The sequence below is a fragment of the Egretta garzetta genome, unplaced genomic scaffold (genome assembly GCF_000687185.1).
Source record: "Egretta garzetta isolate BGI_Z169 unplaced genomic scaffold, ASM68718v1 scaffold41, whole genome shotgun sequence".
NCBI lineage: Eukaryota > Metazoa > Chordata > Aves > Pelecaniformes > Ardeidae > Egretta > Egretta garzetta.
In genome coordinates this window covers 4471747-4492296 of record NW_009258755.1, presented here as the reverse complement: position 1 = coordinate 4492296, position 20550 = coordinate 4471747, and the positions used below count along the sequence as shown (strand labels likewise).

The following is a 20550-nucleotide window of genomic DNA, read 5'->3' as shown; positions in this document are numbered from 1 at the left end:
AACTCTATCCCAGCCAAAACCAGGACAGTATCCATTCCTTATTCCATACCATTTATGTTATGCTCAGGTCCCACGCTATCCAATACATCCTCATAAACCACCACGCCCCCTCCATCCTTTGATATAATACACAGATACCATTCCTTTAGTCTATGGACCACCCTTGTATAATGTCCTTAAGATGTCCATACAGTCTTCTCTGCATCCTTAAGCACTTGGATGTCTTCTGAAAGAAATTTTTTTTTTGTTTAGTTGTATGTGTCTATATTTAAATAATGCAATATTCACTGTTGATGTGACTGCTGCTGCTTACCAGTGTTTTCCCAGTCTCTCCCAGGTAGCTCCCCCTTTCACAATCCACACAGGTTTATGCTAACATTGGAGTTACAGCTCCCTGGAAATGTTTTACAATAAGAACATGGACATGACCAAGGGTGGGGAGAGCAAATCAGTAGCCCAGATACATTAGAGAATACTAAAATTATATGAAATATGAGTGCTTAATACCCAGTAATGTGAGACCTCAGAATGCTGGTCTAGGTAAAATGTGCAGAGTGCACTGGGCAGGGCAGCATTATTTCTTAATCATTGTATCAGATTTGCCTGACAGATGGATTGCTGCTCAACTTCTACATCTCTGTCTCCTCTGATCACAATTCTTAACAAGGTGAACAGTGTTTACTGTGGGAAAAGGGGACTATTCAGATGATGGCTTTGGGGCCATCCTTGTTATTGCCTCCTACATGTTCTACATGCTACAAAGTCTCTCCGGTCATTCTTTCAAAGCTTTACTGTACTGAGCTGAGACTTTGATGTTTTCTGATGACCTTCTTAAAAGCAGGTATCTGTTCTAAAGGTGCCTAGATCTTAATGCCCCGAAAAGCCACAGGCTGTCTCTGCGCTTTGTGAATCGCCCATAGGTCTTAGATATTTTAAGAGGGGAAACCTAGCTGAGTTTTGAACTGCCTTTTGATTGGTTGGAGCAACTTTTGCTTTCCACCAAGACTTGCTTGCCTTGATGGTATTACAGAGCCAGGGCTTTGATTGTTGAGATTTCCATAACAAATGATAATCAGGGTTTATCACTTGATTAATTTTAAAATACAACTTTTAACTTTTTAATTTCTAGGTGGGAATTGCTAAATTGAACAGCAATAACCATGGGAGATGCTGCAAAACCTTGCTTTGCTAAACAAAATAAGGAACAGGAGATTTTACACCAAGAAGAATTAAAAGGAAGCCCCTTACAGAAAGACTACCGAGTCATGGATGAATATGGAAGTGGCCACAGCAATAAAACAGATACCAGCCTGCAAAAGAAAAAGGGAACACCAGGTCATTATGGAAGCAGTCCCAGGCGAGGCCCACGTAGTGTTTTGAGTACCCCAAATTCACTTAAAAACACAACTTACAGTCAAGGGTCAAAGATAAATGATACCCAGAGAGACCAAATGAAGAAGTGGGTATCTGATGACCACCGTGGTGCTTCTGACAGCTGGAGAGAGTATAGATCTGTTGCCTGGGTTCCTGTGCATAGCAGGACAAGAAAAGATTCTTTTCACGAGGCTGAAGGTGCTGGAAACAGAAATGTAAGGCGACAACTTCAGGAAGAGTTAATGAGTGAAGACATGACAGATATGCAGAAAGGAAGCTCTGGTAATCAACATGTTTGTTTTTACCTCATTATACAGTAAAATCACTTTCTGTGTGTGTTACTGAAAAGTAAAATTTCAAGATTCACTATTCAAGCAAAAAATCATTTTTATTGTCATATATTGCAAACTGTTGACTGTACTATACTGCAGCACTTTAAACAAACTGTTACAGAGAATGATACAGAATTTGTTTTATAAATTGTGTTGTCTTTGTAAGTTAGTTTATAAGTGGTAAGACTAAGTAGACTGAAACATCTGTGTAGTGTTCCTATTTGTGGTTTTCCACATACAATTTGATTGAATTTGTCAGGGCTGATGAGGGATGTTTCAGTTAAGTTGATACAGGGTAAGATTCTGGAGCTACCAATGAGGTCTGTAACAGCATATGTTAATGAAGATTGAAAACAGGGCCTCATAGATATTGTGAGAACTTAATACTAGCAACAGTAATACAGCAATAACACAAAACTAATTCTCCATGCATATTGAACTTCTCTATGGGCAATTGGTATTAATAATGAGAATAGAAGCCCTAAGTCTTGAAATGCAAGAAAGAGGAGGATAAAGTGATCAGTATAATAAGATCCTCATTGAGTACAAGTACTAGAAGGAAGTGTAAGTAGATCAAAGCAGAAAGAGGAAGCTTTAAAGAGAATGTAATTAGATAAAATAAGACTAAGGCGCAGATTAAGTGCTCTTCTAACACGGAACAACTGCCTGTTAGCAAGAACCTGTCTTGTTTTAGTTAAGACTGGGAGCCAAGGACAGTATTGATCTTCCCCCCTGCTGAGAAGAAAAACTATTGCTGGTTGATACCAGGAAGTCCGGGAATTAAATGTCCTTTCCCTTGATAATGGCTGTTGCTGAAAACATAAACTGTGAGCAAGTGCCCAGTGTCTCTCATTGTTAGAAGTAAGTTCCTCTCTTAAGCTCAGCCTCAGATGAGAAGACAGTGGAGTAGAATGCTTTCACAAGTTTGTTCTCAAATTTGCTAGGTCTAATGAATTTTGTTCTGTGAAACTTCAGGAACTCACTGAAGTAGACTTTTGAAACTACCAGCAATCATACCTGAAAACTTTTTCAGGAGAAGTGAACTACTGGCACATAGGAAAGGGCAAGTGTTTGTTAAAAGTGGAATTAAACAAAATGGTACACAACTTTAATCTTGGGAATCCATTCTGGAACAAATAATGTAACCTACAATAAGTATTTGAAAGGTAATAGATGTGAGTAGCAGTAAACATGGTTTTGTCAAGAAAAAGGTATGCAAAGTCCTTCTAATTTATTTATTTTAAATTATTATCAGTCCCCTGTGGACGTGGGAGAAGCTAGTACTAGTACTGTAGTACTTTAGGCACTCTTACCTGACAGTCCTGTAAGTAAACTAGATGAAAATTCTCTAGATGAAATTAACATGAGACTTGCAGAGCTAATTAAATAACTATACTCAGAAAATACTTACCAAAAATTTTGTCAAAATGATAGAAAGCATTGAGCAAGCATCTTCAAGGATTCTGTTCTGTTGGATGTTTATTACACTATTATGATGATGAGTGAAGACTAACACGCTTGTTAATTGTGTGCTTTTAAATTTGAATATGCTGTGGAGCTGGTATAAACTGAATGCAGAAAAGCAGGAAGGTCAATTAAAATAACTGCACAATTTGAGAAATGACCTACATATAGGATGAAATACAAAAGAAATATGTGCAAGTGCCATTGTTTAAGTAGGAACATCAACTGTACAAATAAAAGAGGAAAAGTTATAAAGTATTTTTTAGAGGAGAATCTGAAACCATAGTGAATCAGAAGATGATTATGAATAGTCAGTGTCATGGTGTTACGAGGCATGAAAACAGATTCACAGCCTGAAGTTTTTTTCTGTAAGTCTTTGGTAAACTTAGTTGTAGTACCCTGTCCAGCTTTGGCACCCCACTTGAATGAATAAAACAGAAACAGTCCAAAGAGGAGCAAGAAGAATGCCAGGGCACATAGAAAACAGAAACCATACAAACTAAACAATTCCCAATCTTTCTGCAGAAGGAAAGGGTAGGGAGGCATGGTAAGAGTCTTCAGCTGTCTAGAAAGATATTAAAAAGCTGATGTAGTAATCTGGCTTGTGTCTTTCCAGTAGATGGGACACAGAGCAATGGGCCTAAAATTGAGCAAGAAAGGTTCAGATGAGGAATAAAGGGAGAGTGTCTAATGGTAAAGCTAGCAAAGTACTCAAGAGGTTGTCTTGCAGCTCATGGAGTATGTACCTGAAGGCCTTTAAGAACAGGTTAGGTAAGCATTGCTCAGGATTGACAAAGTTAATTTCCTCCTGCTGCAAAGCACAGGCATGGCATAGCTCACCTCTTGAGGTCACTTCAAAAGTTCTATGTCAAGTAGCAAATTACTAAAAATGTTTCTTTTAGCACTTCCTTTCGCTTGAAAGTTTTTATGCAGTTGTCCCTTTCCTTTACCTTTATGCCTTTTTACTGTGGCTCATAAGGAAGTTTACCAAATCTCTGAGGCATTGATTTTTCTGCAGGAGCTTTAACTTGCCTTTAATACTTTATTTAGTCATTAACCTATAATTAGATTGTCACTACTGTAACTACCAAATATTAAAAGTATTTATTTACTTTGTAATTTATTAAGTTACTTAGTGATTATGGAAATAATTGCTAAGTAGGTAGTTGCCACACGCTTTCCTGCAAAGACACTAATTTAATACAAGTTTTTCTCAAGTTCTGCCTTCTCCAATCAGTAAAAATGTAGTCAAACAACTGTGGTGGTTCTTCAGAGTTTGAGCAGGAGAGTCAGCATGGAAAATGGAAGGGATGTGTGAAGTTCAGAGACTCAGATGTTTGTTTCTGCTCCTTGGAGCTTCCTTTGGACTACTGCCCCTGCAACCTATTAAGCCTTAGTTCTGTTTTTTCCAGCATAAATTTGTGCTTCTGTTGAAAGAAGTTATATGACCATTCTTGTCCTGTTCCTGTTTATGACGCTAGCACATGCATGCTGCTTAGTGAACTGAATCAAACAACTGGTTAAAAATACACAACCAGGTTGTTTCCATTTTGCCAACTACTAGAGACAAAAATTGTGATCGCAGGAAAGAAACTTTGTAAATGTGTTTGGTAGAGCAGTTGTGTGGTTTTCTTCTTTTTTTAATTATTACAAATTAAAACCTCATGCTGTGATAGGGGTTTTAGAGTCTAAGGAAGTTGCATAAACTTTCTCAGAAGCAAGGAACTTTAGAAATTCCATGCATCTGGACATCCTGTATAACGGTTCACGTGAAAAATAAGATACGATCTAAAGTCATGTGTGAAAATCTGGCCTGTGTGTTCATTCCTGAGATGATTTTTACAGGTATTCTTTGTACCAGTAGCAATTCCTGCTTCAAAATGGTGACAAAGTTTGCTTAAAGGTAGAAATGGTATTTATGCCAATTTGTTCCATAACCTTTGCTGTAAACATAACAAGCTTTCTAAGCATGTTTATTCTGCCAGTTGTATAGCTTTATTAAGCAATGTGTGCAAATAGTTAGCAAGTTCATTATTTATTGACTTATGCAGCCAATAAGGGTTATTTTTTTTCACTTTTCTGTTTAATAATGTGAAGGCAATACTGATCCATATGCTGCTTTAATTGAAAGGCAAGTGACATTAACAGGCAATTATTACTGGTGATAATAAATTGCTGTGTGACAGCTAAGCCACGGCAGTGCTATGTCATAGTGCTGTTAGCTCTTACAAATCATTCAGATGGTCTACACTCACTAATTCTGCGGTATTCTTAGTGGTTTATGGGTCAGTTCACTTTCTAGCTTATTCGTCTACCTAAACCTGACCAGGCATCCTGATATCTTTGGATATATTCTACCTTTTCATTATAATGACATACAGGTATGTCTCAGCTAGGCAGTGAAATCTATTGCATTCAATTTTATTTTTTTTGCTAGTTTTAACAAAGCTATCTAAATAAGGTCTGTGCCTTCAGTGGGACAAGTTAGTGGTTTTTAGTAGTTCGGAACAAAGGTAGGTTGTGACATTAATACACTCTTGCTATTATCAGACTTGCACAGAACAGATTATGAAACTGTGTAGGGTAGAGATTTGTGTCTTCTTTGACTCGCACATAAGTAGAGTGGTAATTAAAGAAAAAAACAAAATGCAATGTAGTGCTTTGAAGTTATTTGACATATTTGCTCTCATAACTCTTTATAAGAAATGAAGAAGCTTAGGAAACCAAGAAGATCAAGAAGAACTAGAAAAGATGAGTATGATCAAGATGAAGTGGATGGTCCAGTCATAGATGAATCTGTGCTGTCGGCAAAAGAACTTCTAGGGTTGCAGCAGGCTGAAGAACGATTGAAGCGAGACTGCATTTATAGACTGAAGAAGGTGCCACTGTCTTTGCTCGTATAGTCCTATTTTTTTTGTCTGTAAATACAATATAGAGGGTACACTTTGAGCAATTTTTCTGACTGTAGCTGTAAAGTCTAGTTATAGAATTGATGTAATGTACAAAATGGGTGCTATTATGAATTCTTAAGAGAAGGCAGGTTTGGTTCCTTTGGTTTTTTACTCTAATAAATCTTGGTTTGGCAGCAATTTAAGCAAAAAAGTAGCTGCTCCTTTAGTTCATGAATTAACATCAAATCACTAGATGCTGGGGCAGCGGACCAGAAAAGTTTTATTGTATGTGTGTTCAGTTAATATATTTTTCCATGGGCATTGGGTATTTTCAACTGTAAAAGACAAGGTGTTGGGCTTGATTGACCCAGTACCACCATTCTTCAGGCATTATATTTCATATGCAAACTTTTTGACTGTAAAGATGGAGTTGAGAAAGCTAAAGTGAGTATTTACAGTCATTCAACTTAGCAAGGGTATTGAATGAAATGAAGGTAATATCTTTCTATATTTTAGGGTTTTTCACTATCTTTATTTTAGCAACCTCGAAGCTACCCATCAGCAAAATATACCTGCAAGTTGTGTGATGTTTTGATTGAGTCGGTGGCTTTTGCTCATAAGCATATTAAAGAGAAAAGACACAAGAAAAGCCTAAAGGTGAGTTAAGGACAAGAAAAAGTATAAAATGCAGATTTATGAAACTGTCCTCACCCTACTAATGACAATGAAACTTCACTGCTTCTAAAATCATTCCACATTTACTTCTTACCATGTTTGAATCTTCTTAAAAACTATTCCTTAGTGATACTGGTAAAAAAAGTAAACTTGGGACCTGGACTTTGCTTCTGCCCTGAGCTTTGGAATTTAATTTGTACTTTTTTGTGCCTATTATTACTAAAAGAGCTCCTCATTTAAAGTATAATTCAGTAACATTTTGTCAATGGTGATTGAAGTATAAAAAAGCTATACCAACTGACTCTTCCATTTTGCTGTTCTGTACTTTTTCTGGTAGGCTAGTTAATGTGTATTCTTCTTAGCGTGTATTTCATTGGTATATTTCAGCAATGAAGAGTTTTGATCCAGTCCAGAGCAATGAGGAGTAGCAATAAGCAAATATAGTTGGTATGGCAGAATTAGAAATTATAACCTATGTGTCAGGGTGAAGATTTCAATTCAGAAATACTGTACATGAAATTAAGAACTTGTGGAGTGTTACAGATGTATTTATATGTAAAGGAAATAGGTTTGTTTTGAACATAATCATCAAAATAACTTCCAGCATAACTTTGATTTTACGTTCTATTTTTTAATTAAATGTCTTTGTTCCTTCTACTTTCTCAGCTTGAAGTGGACAAAAATATTTGTCTTCTGCAGGTTTTCTGTTTCTTCCTCCTTAACTCCTACTGTTCCCACTTCATATGTGATGAAAGAATTGGTGATTTTTTTTTTTTTGTTAGTGTTCCAAATACAGGTACATATACCTCTGCGCATTACTGAAGCCTCCTGAAATTTCTAATACTTTACACCCGTCACAGTTACTCTCTTGATGTTCTTGCTTCCAATTACCTCCATTATCTGGAAAACTGGTGGTGGTGTGACTTGGGAGAGTTGCAGGCATTCATTATAGCACATTAAGCAGCTCGAGAAAACCATTAAAATGTCAGTCTTGCTATCTTTAAAGGAAAAGCAAGAAGAACAGTTGCTGACTGCTCTGCCTCCTCCAACACCTTCCCAGATACAAGCTATTGGTGTTGCTATTGAAAATGTAGTGCAGGAGTTTGGCTTGAATAATGAAGATGTAGAAGAAAGGCTCAACATTAAAACAGTGATGGAAAACTTACTGCGTCAAAAATTGCCAGGTATTATTTGCAACTTCTTTTAAATTATAGGAATGCCAACTTAAAAAAAAAAAGAAAAAGAAAAAAAGAAAACAACAGCTCATAAAGTGAAAACCTTGGCTACCTGAATTCTAAACCAGTATATTTAGTCTGTTGAATGACATAATGTGGCATTATAACCCTGTATCAGAATTAAACTACAATGGTGCTCATGACCCAAACAGACCTGTAGTAAAAGGTGAAGATGAACAGGACATGGGGGGCATTTGACCTTCATGATAAGCCTTTACTAGCAACAGCATGGAAGGCAGGATTTACTAACACAGTCCTGTACTGTTGGAAGACCCTTCTTCATTTCCTGTGGTTGTCAAAACTACATGTAGGTTTAAGATTTATTGACAGTGCTGTGCAGTTGCTACAGACTTAGGATTAGGTATAGAGTAAACATGTTATAACTCTTTTTGTTGCAGAGTGCTCATTAAGATTGTATGGCTCCTCCTATAGCAGATTTGGTTTCAAAACTTCAGACATAAACATAGATATCCAGTTTCCTGCCAATGTAAGTAAGACCATTTTATTAAGTATGTCTAAGTGGTTTTGAATGTTTGCACCTTTATGTAGATTGTAGAATATAGTTTAAGTATAACTTACAGTGTGGTAGTAGCACTTTTTATGAAAATGCATTGGGTAAAACAGAGCTACCACATTAAAATGGTCTTAAAATAACATTCATTGTTTCATACACCAGTAGTGTATGGGCAGTGTAATACAGTTCTGTGTTTTATCAAATCTTCCTTCTGAAAAACTGAAAACACTTTAGAAGCCTGTACTCCTAGCAGTCCTATGAGACACATCGTTATTATCTTACAGCTGGATTAAATGGCACCTCCATGATCTTGTTTCTGTACTGATATGTGCATGTCAGAGTTTTTGATTGTTAGGTTATTTTTGAGCCATGAAACCATCTTATGTCATTTATATGTCAAGTAACTTGAAGTCATGATTTGGCATGCTAGTTGTTTCTACACGTCTTTGTGCTTGAACATTGAAAAGAATTTAAGGATGGTGACCAGCTTTTGATTCCATTCTTAAACTTGTTCCTGCTGTAGTTGATTTGGCAGTTCTCATAGTTAAAATTTAGCATTTCCTCTAGGAAACAAAGATGGAAATGTAGTAGGGAAAAAGAATGATCCGAGTTCATTAAGTGCATATAATTTTAAAAAAGCTATGATTCCAATCTTTGATGTGAGGTAGATCCACTATGTCAGAAGGCAATCATATTTAAGTATGCTGAAGTAGTATTTCTGTTGGTTTCTTTATACAACCAAGTCTTTGACAGAGGTAACGTTAGATTTACTTAAAATTCCTCCAAGATGAGGGTTTTTTCCTTCAAAATAAGCAGAGCTTGTTCCTTTTGATACAATTTAGCAATTACCAAGGACTAACAGCAGTTTTTTCTCAGTTGCTGTTACTTCATTTTCTTCTTGCTGCCCTCTCTGGAAGAAAAACAGAAGTGGTCTAGTGGCAATGTTTTAAAATTTTTTGAGTTGTGGGAAATCACCTTTTTGACAGCTGTGAAAACAGCTTTATTACTTTTATTGACAGATGACTCAACCAGATGTTCTCTTACTTGTGCAAGAAAGTCTCCAGCACAGTGGTAAGAAAAAATTCCTGCCTTCTCAATTCCATTAAGTTATTACTGCTTAGTATTGTTGAATTCCACCTCTGTTGAACAGGTAAACCATATGCCATTCTAATTATAGAAAGATGTGAGACTGAAAAATACTGCAGGAAATAATACATCAGCAGAACTTATTTTGGTTTGGTATTCAGATTTATGACTGTTGAAGTCCATTATTTGTGTTGATACAAGAAATTCCTAGTGGGAGGTTTGCTTCTACGCTGTGAGTGAAGGTGTCATTAAGGTAGACTGTGCAGCCTTTCTTTCCCCAGACTGCTCTGTTGACCATGTATAGTACAGAAAGTAGCCTAAGCTCTTCTAACATGTGATCAGAAATTTGATAATGTACTTTCAGATTGTGGTCTCTTTTCTGGTCTCTTGTCTGGAACATACCTGTTAGTACAGTGAGGCCATGTACAAATGACCACATACAAACACATAGATTTTCTTCAGGTAATCAATGCAACTCTGTGCAGTAGCACAGGCAAGTCAAGTTTAAGATCTTAAAAAAAAAAAAAAAAAAAAAAAAAAAAAGCACTTACTCAAACCAATTCTAGCATACGCAGGCAAAATATGAAAAGATGGGAAAGAAACTCTGTCCTTTTAAATGCAGATTGCAAAAAGTTGTTTTACTACTTTCTTGCCTTGCTTTACTCCCACAGTTGGGAAATCAGACTGCATGGTTCCAAACATGTATATTAAACATGCATATATTTACTGACCTAGATTTTTCTCATTGCCACCCCTACCTCCCATTGCGTGTGCATCTTCTTGTCTGGTCAAATGACCATTACAGTCTTTGAGAATGGGGTTATTGTTCAGCCAGACTGGAAGAATGACAACCCAGATTCCATAGGAAGGTAGGATCTCTAATGTGTTTTGAAAACAAGGAATATTTGCATTAACATCTTGTGTGACACCTTTTTCTGAGAGTCCAAAGATACAGGAACAGAGCATTAGGTGTTTGAGATACCCTAGTGGCAAAAGCAAGATGTTTTTCAAAGAAGTCCGATGTCCATATAGCTAGGTAACATCAAGAAAACCTTGTCATTTCAGAATTTTTGAGTTGGGTATCTAAAAGTGTTTTATAGTTTCTGCCTGGCCGAGTAGAAACAATGAGGCATCAAAAAACAAGCCCAGTTTGGATCAATAAACTTCATTTGGAGAAAGGACTGCAGTGGGCATCTCTACATTTTTAGTGTTAAGATAAAAATGTAGCTGAATTGTATTTAGAAACCTATATAAAGAATAAGAAGAAAAAATAAAAAAATAAGCATTGCAAGAAGACATTACATCATGTCAGTAAGCCTGTTCTATACTTACATAGAGCATTTCTAGATTACCAGGGAAAGTAAACATGGATATTTGCTTTCTGTCTGGTATTGACATAATGCTCTGGTTTACTCACCTTTCACGCTAACATTGTTTTAGAGGTGTCATTGGTCTGTCTGTATGCCTGGATTACTGAAGCCAGCACTTAACCAAAATATACCTGCTTAATTATAACTACTGTGTATATGAATTTGAAAAGTTCCATTGTTCTTGAGAATTTTCTTAACAGTGGTTCTCATAGAGTATAGACTATACTTTTTCCATCACATATGAAAAACCTGCTTTAGAAGAGTGACAGGATTAATCTATCAGATGTACTGAGTTATTTGTCTCAAAATTAGTCATTATATTAAGAAGTTGAGGTTCTACCTGTACTCTTCTAGTTACATGCACTTCAACATGTTGTTTGTCAACACTGTGCTTAACGTGGCTTTTCTTTTTCTTTCTCCCCACTAGAATCTTTTACGGAAGTTGATGCAGATTTCCATGCTAGAATACCAGTGGTGGTGTGCAAAGAAAAGCAAAGGTCTCAGTTGTCACTTTGTGTGTTCTAATAGTATATAGCAATGTAAATTATATGTACCAACATCTGAAAAATGACGTTTCTGTACTAAATTATTACAGTTCCATGGATCTTGAAACACAAACTAACACTCATGGGCAAGTCATTCCTAGCCTAGAATAAGAGGGTAAGGGTTGTTCTGTCCTCAGCTGTGTATTTCCCAATCCCTTCAACCATTATGGCTTCCAGCATGTACCCTTACCCTTCCATTTGGAATAACTGCTTAAGCAGAAACGTTTCTTCCTTATAGGTAATGTAGATACCATATTAAGTTATGGATTTCTGTAAGGGCAAGATCAGCTTGCTTAGCTTCACTAGTATTTTGAGAACAAGTGAGAGACATTTTATTTTGCCCATTTTATGGATGTCATCTAAGATTGATGAAACGTTCTATAAACAGCTACCGATACAGAAATATTCCCAGTTATTTCCTGCTACCTTGATCTTTCACTGTTTGAAAATGTTTCTTGTGCTGTGGAAACAGTGTAGAAACTATTTTCTCACAGGAATATGTTTTTGATTCATGCAGGAAATTAGTACTGTAATTTCTTTTTTTTTTTAGTTCAGTGAGTTAATATCAGTAGAAAAAAATACTTAAATTTGAATTGTAGTTGAAAACACTTTCACAGAAAATTATAATGCATATATTTTCACGCCAACCATGAATCAAATTGGTTTTCCATGCTTTTTTTAATGTAGATAGAGTGTCTTTGAGAAGCTGTTAAATATTTCCTTACAGCCTTCTGCTACGCTGTTTTGTGAGATGCCATCTGACCTATGGCTGTTCTTAAAAAACCTCCAAGATCTTTTACTGTGTTTCTTTTTGGGTTTTAGTGGCCTTATTTGTAAAGTGAGTGCAGGGAATGAGAATGCTTGTCTGACAACAAACCATTTGGCTACACTTGGAAAACTGGAACCTACTGTAGTACCTTTAGTGATTGCCTTCAGGTACTGGGCAAAGGTAAGAATCATGTGTATTCCCCCATCTATGAATAAATATTGAATGAACATTGATATTATGCTGGTAAGACCGTAAGGTTTTGAAGACAGTTAGAATCATAGAATCATTTAGGTTGGAAAAGACCTTTAAGATCATCTATTCCAACCATTAATCTAGCACTGCCAAGTCCACCACTAAACCATGTCCCTAAGCACTACATCTACACATCTTTTAAATGCTTCCAGGGATGGGGCCTCAGCCACTTCCCTGGGCAGCCTCTTCCAATACTGGACAAGCCTCTCTGTGAAGAAATTTTACCTAATATCCAATCTAAACATCTCCTGGTATTGTTGAAATGTTGTTTCTTTCTAAACACAGTTTGTTTATTTCTAAAGACAGGTGTTGAAACAGTCTTTAGAAAAAGAGTTGGCAAAAGGATTTTAAAATTTTTTGTAAATTGTAAATTTTATAAATGATATAACTATCATTAGTGGAATATTATAACACACAAAATTTCAAAAGTGGCATTTTAAGCTTCAGCCAGTGGCATGCAGACTGTAAGTATCCTCCTCTGTTACCAAACAAGTCAGAGGAATGTATATGAAATGGAATTACCAGTTTCCCATAATCCTTCATGAAAAAAATGAAAGAAAAAGCAGCTTGTTTCCATATGTAGATTAAAAATTTTCTTTTGAATTAAAATAACTTGTTCCAAAACTTTGTGTGCCTACAATTAAAATATGATTTAAGAAAAACATTGAAAAGCTTTTGGCTTGTACTATAGCTACATAAAATGAGTCATTGTTTTTGCAAATGTGCTGTATGCTGTTTTGCCAGTCTGCATCCTATGGGTCTTATACTGAAAATGTTATGAGTCCAGTAAATATACAGGCCCTGAGAAAAAAGTCAATCTCATAAGAGGTCAAAGATGTCTGAGTTTCTGTCAGTATTTAATGTGACAGACTTCTGAACAGTAATTAGAAGAATATGTTTCACTTGAAACTCTAATGTCTGCATGATTTGTTTTTACAGTTGTGCTGTGTTGATCATCCTGAAGAGGGAGGCTTGTCACCTTACGTGTTCGCTTTAATGGTTATTTTCTTTCTACAACAGAGGAAAGATCCTTTTCTACCTGTCTATTTGGGATCATGGGTATGTGTATTAATACACTGAATAGTATGAATGAGAGGACCAATTATGTGTGCTGGTGTGTAACCTGTCAGTTTCTTGCTATCCAAAGCAAGCCATTTCTGCAGGAATTCAGGAAGAAAGTTAATTCAGCCAGACTACTCCTAACCTTTGTATGCTTGGCCATAAGGATGCAAATCACAATCCTAGTCATTGAATTAAGTGCTCTGTTGCCCCTTTTGTGAGTAAGGAGAGCTGGGCATTGAATAATGCACTTCATAACAACCTACTTACTCATTTCTCCAGCCTGTCTTCCAGACTCCTGAGAACTCTGAATTCACATAGCTACATTCCAAAACAGCGTCTTGGATTTTGACATCTAATTCTTCAAAATGTAGACCACAGCTGGGGGGAGCACACTATGATATCTGCTCAAGGGATGTATTTCTTGTTTTATGGACACAAATCCAGAATCCAGTTCTCCAGACCACTATTCGGGTGTTATATTCATGGCTCCCATTTTTGTTCTTACAGTCACCTGTTAAATTTATTGGCATGTTCCCGTAACCAATTACATGGGCCTTGCAGTTAACACTTCCCTTCACTACATGACTGACTCATTCCCAAAGCCTCTTCACTGTCTGCACAGGCTTTTTGAGAGAAAAATCCTATAGTATATGGCTGTATATTTAAAAAATACATATTTATGCTTGGGTAGTGTGCAGAGACAAGGTTCTGTGACATATGGATGCCCTTCCAAACACACTGAACTCTTGAGAGCTTTCTGTAGAGAAGTATGGGGAGAAGAGAGAAGCAGATTGGAGCATATTCTAGGCCTGGAACAGCTATTTTAGCTGTATGTTTCTTTTTCTGTTTCCTTTAGATTGGAGGATTCTCATTGAACAAATTAACTAATTTTAATCTGAAAGAAGTCGAGAATGATGCTGTGGTTTGGGAGCATAACCCTACTGATGATTCTGATTTTCCACAAGAAACTTCCCCTAGAAGGGGCAAGGTCTGAACCACTTAATTTACTTCTATAGTAGTCTTGCAGTCATTGCTATTCTTGAGAAAAGAACCATCTTCTTTATTTGATTTGTGTTTATGTTGCAAAACCACAAGCTGGAATAAGAGATTGCATGACTGCTTGATAGCATGCTTACTCTGCTGACCTTTTGGTGCTAAGAAGCTAGCAGAAAACCAGGTGTTATTTCGAACTCTTTAGTTAGAACCTGGGTTTTAACCTGTCAGGGGAGAATATTGTTTATAGAGCTGAAGCAATTTTATTTCAGAATTAGGTTAAGCATATGACAAATATTTCCTCTTAACTTTGAACTATTCTTACAAATTATTTATTTTCTAACAACTTTGCAAGAAACAGTACCAGTGTATGATTGCATGTTATGACAGTTAACAATACAGCTTAGGCTTTGCTAAAAAATAAGCTATATAATCCATTCTGTCTAATTAGATTAGATGTGATATTTTCTTGGAAACTTATAAATTATGGCATAAACAGTTATCTCCTCCAATTTCTTAACTGCAGTTTTTATTGCAATTGCAGTAGTATAGAATCAAGTATAAATTTTATAATATTACATTTCAGATTAAATACAAGGAAGTACACATTAAATATTATTTAAGCTTTTCTTCTGTAATTGACAGGTTCCCTTAGTATTTGGTTCAGGACAGCAGTGTTCAGCACCTGCTGGTCAGCTCTGGGTAGAACTGCTTCGTTTCTATGCCTTGGAGTTCAATATGGCTGATTTGGTTATTAGCATACGACTCAAAGAAACAGTGTCTCGAGAATCAAAGGACTGGCCTAAAAAGCGCCTTGCTGTGGAAGGTATATATACCAACTTCAAAGAACTGTTACTTTTTTTCTCAGGTGTTGCTATTGACATTGTGTGTAATAACTTGGAATTTTTCAGTATTGGACAGTGATTCCCAATAATATAGTAGAATGTATTTTGAAAAAAAACTAAACCAATTTTATTTTTTTTTTTTAGTATTTTTCCTGAGTATTTTTTTCAACATTGTCAAAAGTAATTAAGTGGACTTAAAAATTGTCTTCAGTACAATGCATAGATCTTAATGTCCCTACACAATGTTTTAGAGTAACTAACAGTAGAACATTCAAATATTCTAAGGATGTTAAAAAAGTTAACTCTGCATTGCTGGCTCACTACTTCTTTCTCTTAGACCCGTATTCAGTCAAAAGGAATGTGGCAAGAACTCTGAACAGCCAGTTAGTGTATGAGTATATTCTTCACTGCCTGAGAGCAACTTACAAGTATTTTGCCTTGCCTCACAAAAAAAGTGCAAAATTGAGCAAAAAATCCTCTCCAAATGCCAATGAGGAGAAATCTCAAATGTTGGACCATGGAAAAGATGCTATAATGCATGAAAATTCTGAGTTTAAGAACTTGGATGAAGTTAGAACCAACACAGCTATAGTGGAAGATTGCGTAGCAGAGACTACAGGTATGCCCCAGGCACATAGAATTGATCCTTCAAAACTGTGTGATGGCTCAGAAAGCTTCACAGAAGAAGAACTGGCTGATGATGTAAGTCATTTGGGAATTGCCCATGAAGATTCAGACTGTATAATTGAGGAAGTTATTTCTGGAGATAATGAGGATTTTAAACCGAGTTGTGAAGAGACAGAGAGTGGAAATGAAGAGGAAGAAGAGGAGGAAGAAGAAGAACATGAACAACAAAAAAGAAGATGGAACAACATCTTGACTACTGAGCAGGGAATAGATGAAGACAGTGATAGTGGAGATCTCCCCGTTACAGTGAATGAGCATGATATGGAGACATGTAGTACTTCAGACTTGGAAGGTTTTCAAAACACTACGCTTACAGAGAGTGATGAGTTTGGCTTAGAGTGCAGTGGTATAATGGATGACAAGATTGACATTTATGAGGAGAGCACCGAAGGTACTGATGAACTGGATGAATCCCCAAAAAAATTCACTCATTCAGCACAGAGTCAAATATCCCAAATGATTAACTCAGATGATGATGAAGAGGAGGAGGAAGAACCAAGTCTTCTAAATGAGAGGGAGTGTGGAGCTGGAGATGAACTAGATAACACATACACTGCATCTGGAGATGACGATGCGCTGTCAGAGGAGGAAGATGAATTTTCCATCCCCAATAAATATGAGGACAAGCATTTTGAAGAAAGTGTGGGTGGACCTCTGAAGATCAATTTGAGTCAAGAGGATCTTACTGAGAAGGGAAGCCTTTTTGAAGAGAACAGAGCAATAGAAGCATGCTTAGAATCTGAACTCTTTTATGAATTCAGTAAACCAGCTTTTACAAAGGGCAAGGTAAGCAAGCTGATCAGAACATAAACATATTGGTTATGTTCTATGATCTGTTATATGAAAGCATTGCTCAAATTCATTAAAGCATTATAGTTTTTAAAACCAACCTTGCTTTCTGTTCATGCAGTCTCCCACAGTAGTATGTAGCTTATGCAAACGGGAAGGTCATTTAAAGAGAGATTGTCCAGAAGACTTCAAGAAAATTGAGCTTGACCCACTGCCAGCGCTGACACCCAAATTTTCAGTTATTCTAGATCAAGTTTGTGTCCAATGTTACCGTAAGTCTTTTTTTTCCCTTTGAATATTGTTATGCAGTAGAAAAAGAATTGCAAAAGAAGAAATAACCACAGACTAATGGTGTTATATAGGGGGCAGTTTATTTGCTACACTGCACACAACTCTCTTAGATATGATTCTAAGATTTGTAAAGGCTTTAATAGGACTACTGAGTAGTTTGTACCTAGAGAAATACAAAATGTTTAGGTTTATCGTCCACACACTGGCTGTCTGATTGCTCATTTAGTCATCTTAATATAATTTCTAAGAGTTTAATTTTGGATGGATTTTTTGACTGATGCTTTTACATTTCCATCTACTTAGAATTTCGTTACTGTTCCTTAACTTGTGGCTTTTAATAAAGACTTCAGTGTTCTAGAAAAAATATAACACTTCTCCACTTCTGTTCTTTTCAGAGTGACCCAAATTTCTTCCTTTCTCTCTCACCATTTCTGACCAGACAAAATGCATTATTAGTCTAATTAATGTTTTTCTTTGAACAGGTATTTCCTCTTCTACTTCATCCTAGCTGTTTTTCCTTCACATGTGAATTCTCTCTTGCATTTCCTCTCTCCCCTGCCACTGTAAACCCCCTCACTTTTTTCATCTGAATTATTGCTGTTGACTCTTTCTATGGATCAGTTTGCCTGAATTGTCTTTTTCTTTTTTTTTTTTTTTTAAGGTGATTTTGCTCCAAATAATGTAGAGGATCAGGCTCGGGAACATATAAGACAGAACTTGGAAAACTTCATTAGGCAGGATTTCCCAGGTAATTAAGCAGTTATAGGTTTAGGTTTGTACCTTGGTGTGTTAGTATTTGAGTGTTTTCCAAGAAAACGTACAGTTTTGAAATTTAACCTGTATTTTTGCTCAGCATTGCTATAGTTAATTAATTTCTGGTTAAGTTTTTTAAGACTTTAGTTTAAGTCTTTTTTGCCTTAGTCACATATGCAACACATTAGGAGGAAGGAACAATGGCAAGTTAGGGAGAAAACAATCAAAGCTGTAGTGGAATAGTTTTATAATTGTTATTTTAGCCTTATTAATTAGCTGGACTGCTTGTTGTTCTATCTGCTATTACAAACAACAAGTTTTTTTAGTCCCCCCTACTGAAACTTACTGGTTTTGGAATATTTTAAAATACAGGTACAACATCTGACCTATCCACAGAATTTAGCTGTTTGAATTTGTTTGTTTGTTTGTTTCTGGAGTTCTTACCTGTTACACCTGGACTTCAGTTCATAGTCTTTCAAAATTAGCAAAATATTTTTTTTGCTGGAGCCTGGTATGTGGACAAGTAAGTCCCTTATCCTGAAAATCTCTGTAGAGAGCAGTCCTGTATATTTTATAATATTTCAGCTTGGACCTGCATGTTGATGAATTACTGGAAAACCTAGCTTGTTTCTGGATCTGTCAGGCTGCTCATTTAAACCAATAAAAGCAGAGATTCTTTACTCATCAGCAAAGTTGGTAAGGAAAGTAAGTTTTGTTGTACCACAGAAAGATAATGTTTTCCTGCCTGTGTTAAAAGACATGCAGTGGTTTGAAACTGTATACAATTTGAGATTCTGTGTCTACATGTGGTTATAACCCATTTCTTCTCTTACAGGAACCAAGCTGAATTTGTTTGGCTCCTCAAAAAATGGCTTTGGCTTCAGACAAAGTGACCTTGATATCTGTATGACGATTGATGGGCTGGAAACTGCTGAGGTAGTTGAAAAATATTCTTTTTTTTTTTAAAATAAATGCACAGTTTTATTGTTATATCATGTATATAGCGTAACAAATTTATTATTTTGTAAAAGCTTTTCAGATTAGAAGAAAACACAAATTGGTGCCACAAAGGCACATTATTTTAGGGGGTTTTGCTGTTGGCATAGGCATGAGCTTAAGAACTACGCTCAGTAGTCAGTTTTTTGAATCCTGCGCTACCGTTACTTCTAGCATTAGCTGTGCAATTTAATAATGTGCTTTGTAGTATAAACAACTAGAATGGGAGACAGTGGAAAACAGACATCAATCTCATTTCATGCCTAAAATAAACTTTTTATAAGCCTATGTTAAGATACCGTATAGTGTTGGTTTTGCAAGTTGCTGGTTTGAAACAATTTCTGGTGTTCACCTAATTCTGTATAATATGAAACTCAATTATGCAGCTTTAAGCTTAATAGCAAATAATAAAAGGTTTGCCTAAAATACTTGTAGCAGATACAACTTTCAACCTTTTTTCTTAATGTCTTAGGGGCTTGATTGCATCAGAATAATTGAAGATTTAGCAAAAGTTCTCAAGAAACAGTCAGGTAACTGTCTTGAAAATTGAAATAAGTGGTTCTGTTTATGTGGTTTCAGTTGCTGTAGTGAGAACATTCAGGGGCACTGTAGAAGAAAATCATTAAGATAAAACTATATTGAAGAGCTTAATGTTAATGAGGTTGTATGTTGTGAACATTTGGATTTATTTTTGTTTGCACAGGTAGGTCTATGAGGCTATAATGTTGTAGGACCACATCTGAATTGGACAGATAGTGTATTTATAACCTACATGCATAAGAACAAACCTTAAGTTAAAGCTTGAGGCTTTGAGTTAGTAGTTATATTGTATTTTTATGTTCAGTGCCTAATAAGTTAATAGTACAAGCTAGGCTGATACAAGTTTGCAATGGGAATTCTGTTTTTTCTGCAAGAATTTGTCATTTTATAGTGCTTGTTTTGGTGTATCTTGGACAAATTTAACATAATTGGAGCAAACTATCAGTGATCTCTTAGGTTTATTTTTCTGTAACATTTAGACTGATCTTTGTTTTACTAGGCAGCTAAATATGTACTTGTATATATTGTATTTAGCACATTCATCATGTTTTACAAATGCCTAAAATCAATATTAAAATGCAACTGAAATACAATTTTGGTATCAACTAAGATTTTTATTTTGTAGCCTTTTTACTACAGTTTGGAGTTAATTGTAGAGCATTTGATACTGTTATGACTATATTGCTGTCATTCAGTAATTAAAACATTTCATCCTAGGTTTAAGAAATGTCTTGCCTATAACAACTGCTAAAGTCCCCATTGTCAAATTTTTCCATGTCAGAAGTGGTCTTGAAGTAGACATCAGTTTATATAATACTCTGGTAAGGTTATCTCCTTTATTTTTTATTTTCTTTTAACAGAAAAATGTGAGTCTCCTTCTTGAGATTGAAGTGGTTTTCTGAGGTTCAATAATCAATAGTTTCTAATTACCTATTGCAGTTCTAGATTTCTGAACAACATTTTTTTTTATTTGACTGTGAGTGGAGTCAATTGCATAATTGCGACTTTAGAGTTGTCACTTCTCTAAGAAAATACATTAGTTCTTCAGTAATAGTAAGAAATAGTGATTTAGGTGTTTAAGTCTTTT

At 35.9% G+C, this 20550-nt stretch overlaps 1 protein-coding gene across 7 annotated transcripts in view; it reads left to right on the top strand.

The window, feature by feature from the left end:
• Positions 1-1134: 1134 nt before the first annotated feature.
• Positions 1135-20550, top strand: part of TUT7 (terminal uridylyl transferase 7) — a 28086-nt gene continuing 8670 nt past the window's right edge. For all 7 annotated transcript variants that reach the window (XR_004841231.1, XR_004841230.1, XM_009649222.2 and 4 more), the window contains exons 1-17: positions 1135-1656; positions 5874-6049; positions 6602-6718; positions 7743-7920; positions 8370-8458; positions 9505-9556; positions 11369-11438; positions 12309-12435; positions 13447-13566; positions 14426-14557; positions 15208-15388; positions 15745-16880; positions 17005-17155; positions 17836-17922; positions 18763-18863; positions 19396-19453; positions 20181-20284. Coding sequence is in view for 5 of the 7 variants with exons in the window: in XM_009649222.2 (XP_009647517.1) it covers positions 1161-1656; positions 5874-6049; positions 6602-6718; positions 7743-7920; positions 8370-8458; positions 9505-9556; positions 11369-11438; positions 12309-12435; positions 13447-13566; positions 14426-14557; positions 15208-15388; positions 15745-16880; positions 17005-17155; positions 17836-17922; positions 18763-18863; positions 19396-19453; positions 20181-20284 (3375 nt within the window). In the remaining 2 variants the exon portion in view is untranslated. The remainder of the gene's footprint in view (positions 1657-5873; positions 6050-6601; positions 6719-7742; positions 7921-8369; positions 8459-9504; positions 9557-11368; positions 11439-12308; positions 12436-13446; positions 13567-14425; positions 14558-15207; positions 15389-15744; positions 16881-17004; positions 17156-17835; positions 17923-18762; positions 18864-19395; positions 19454-20180; positions 20285-20550) is intronic.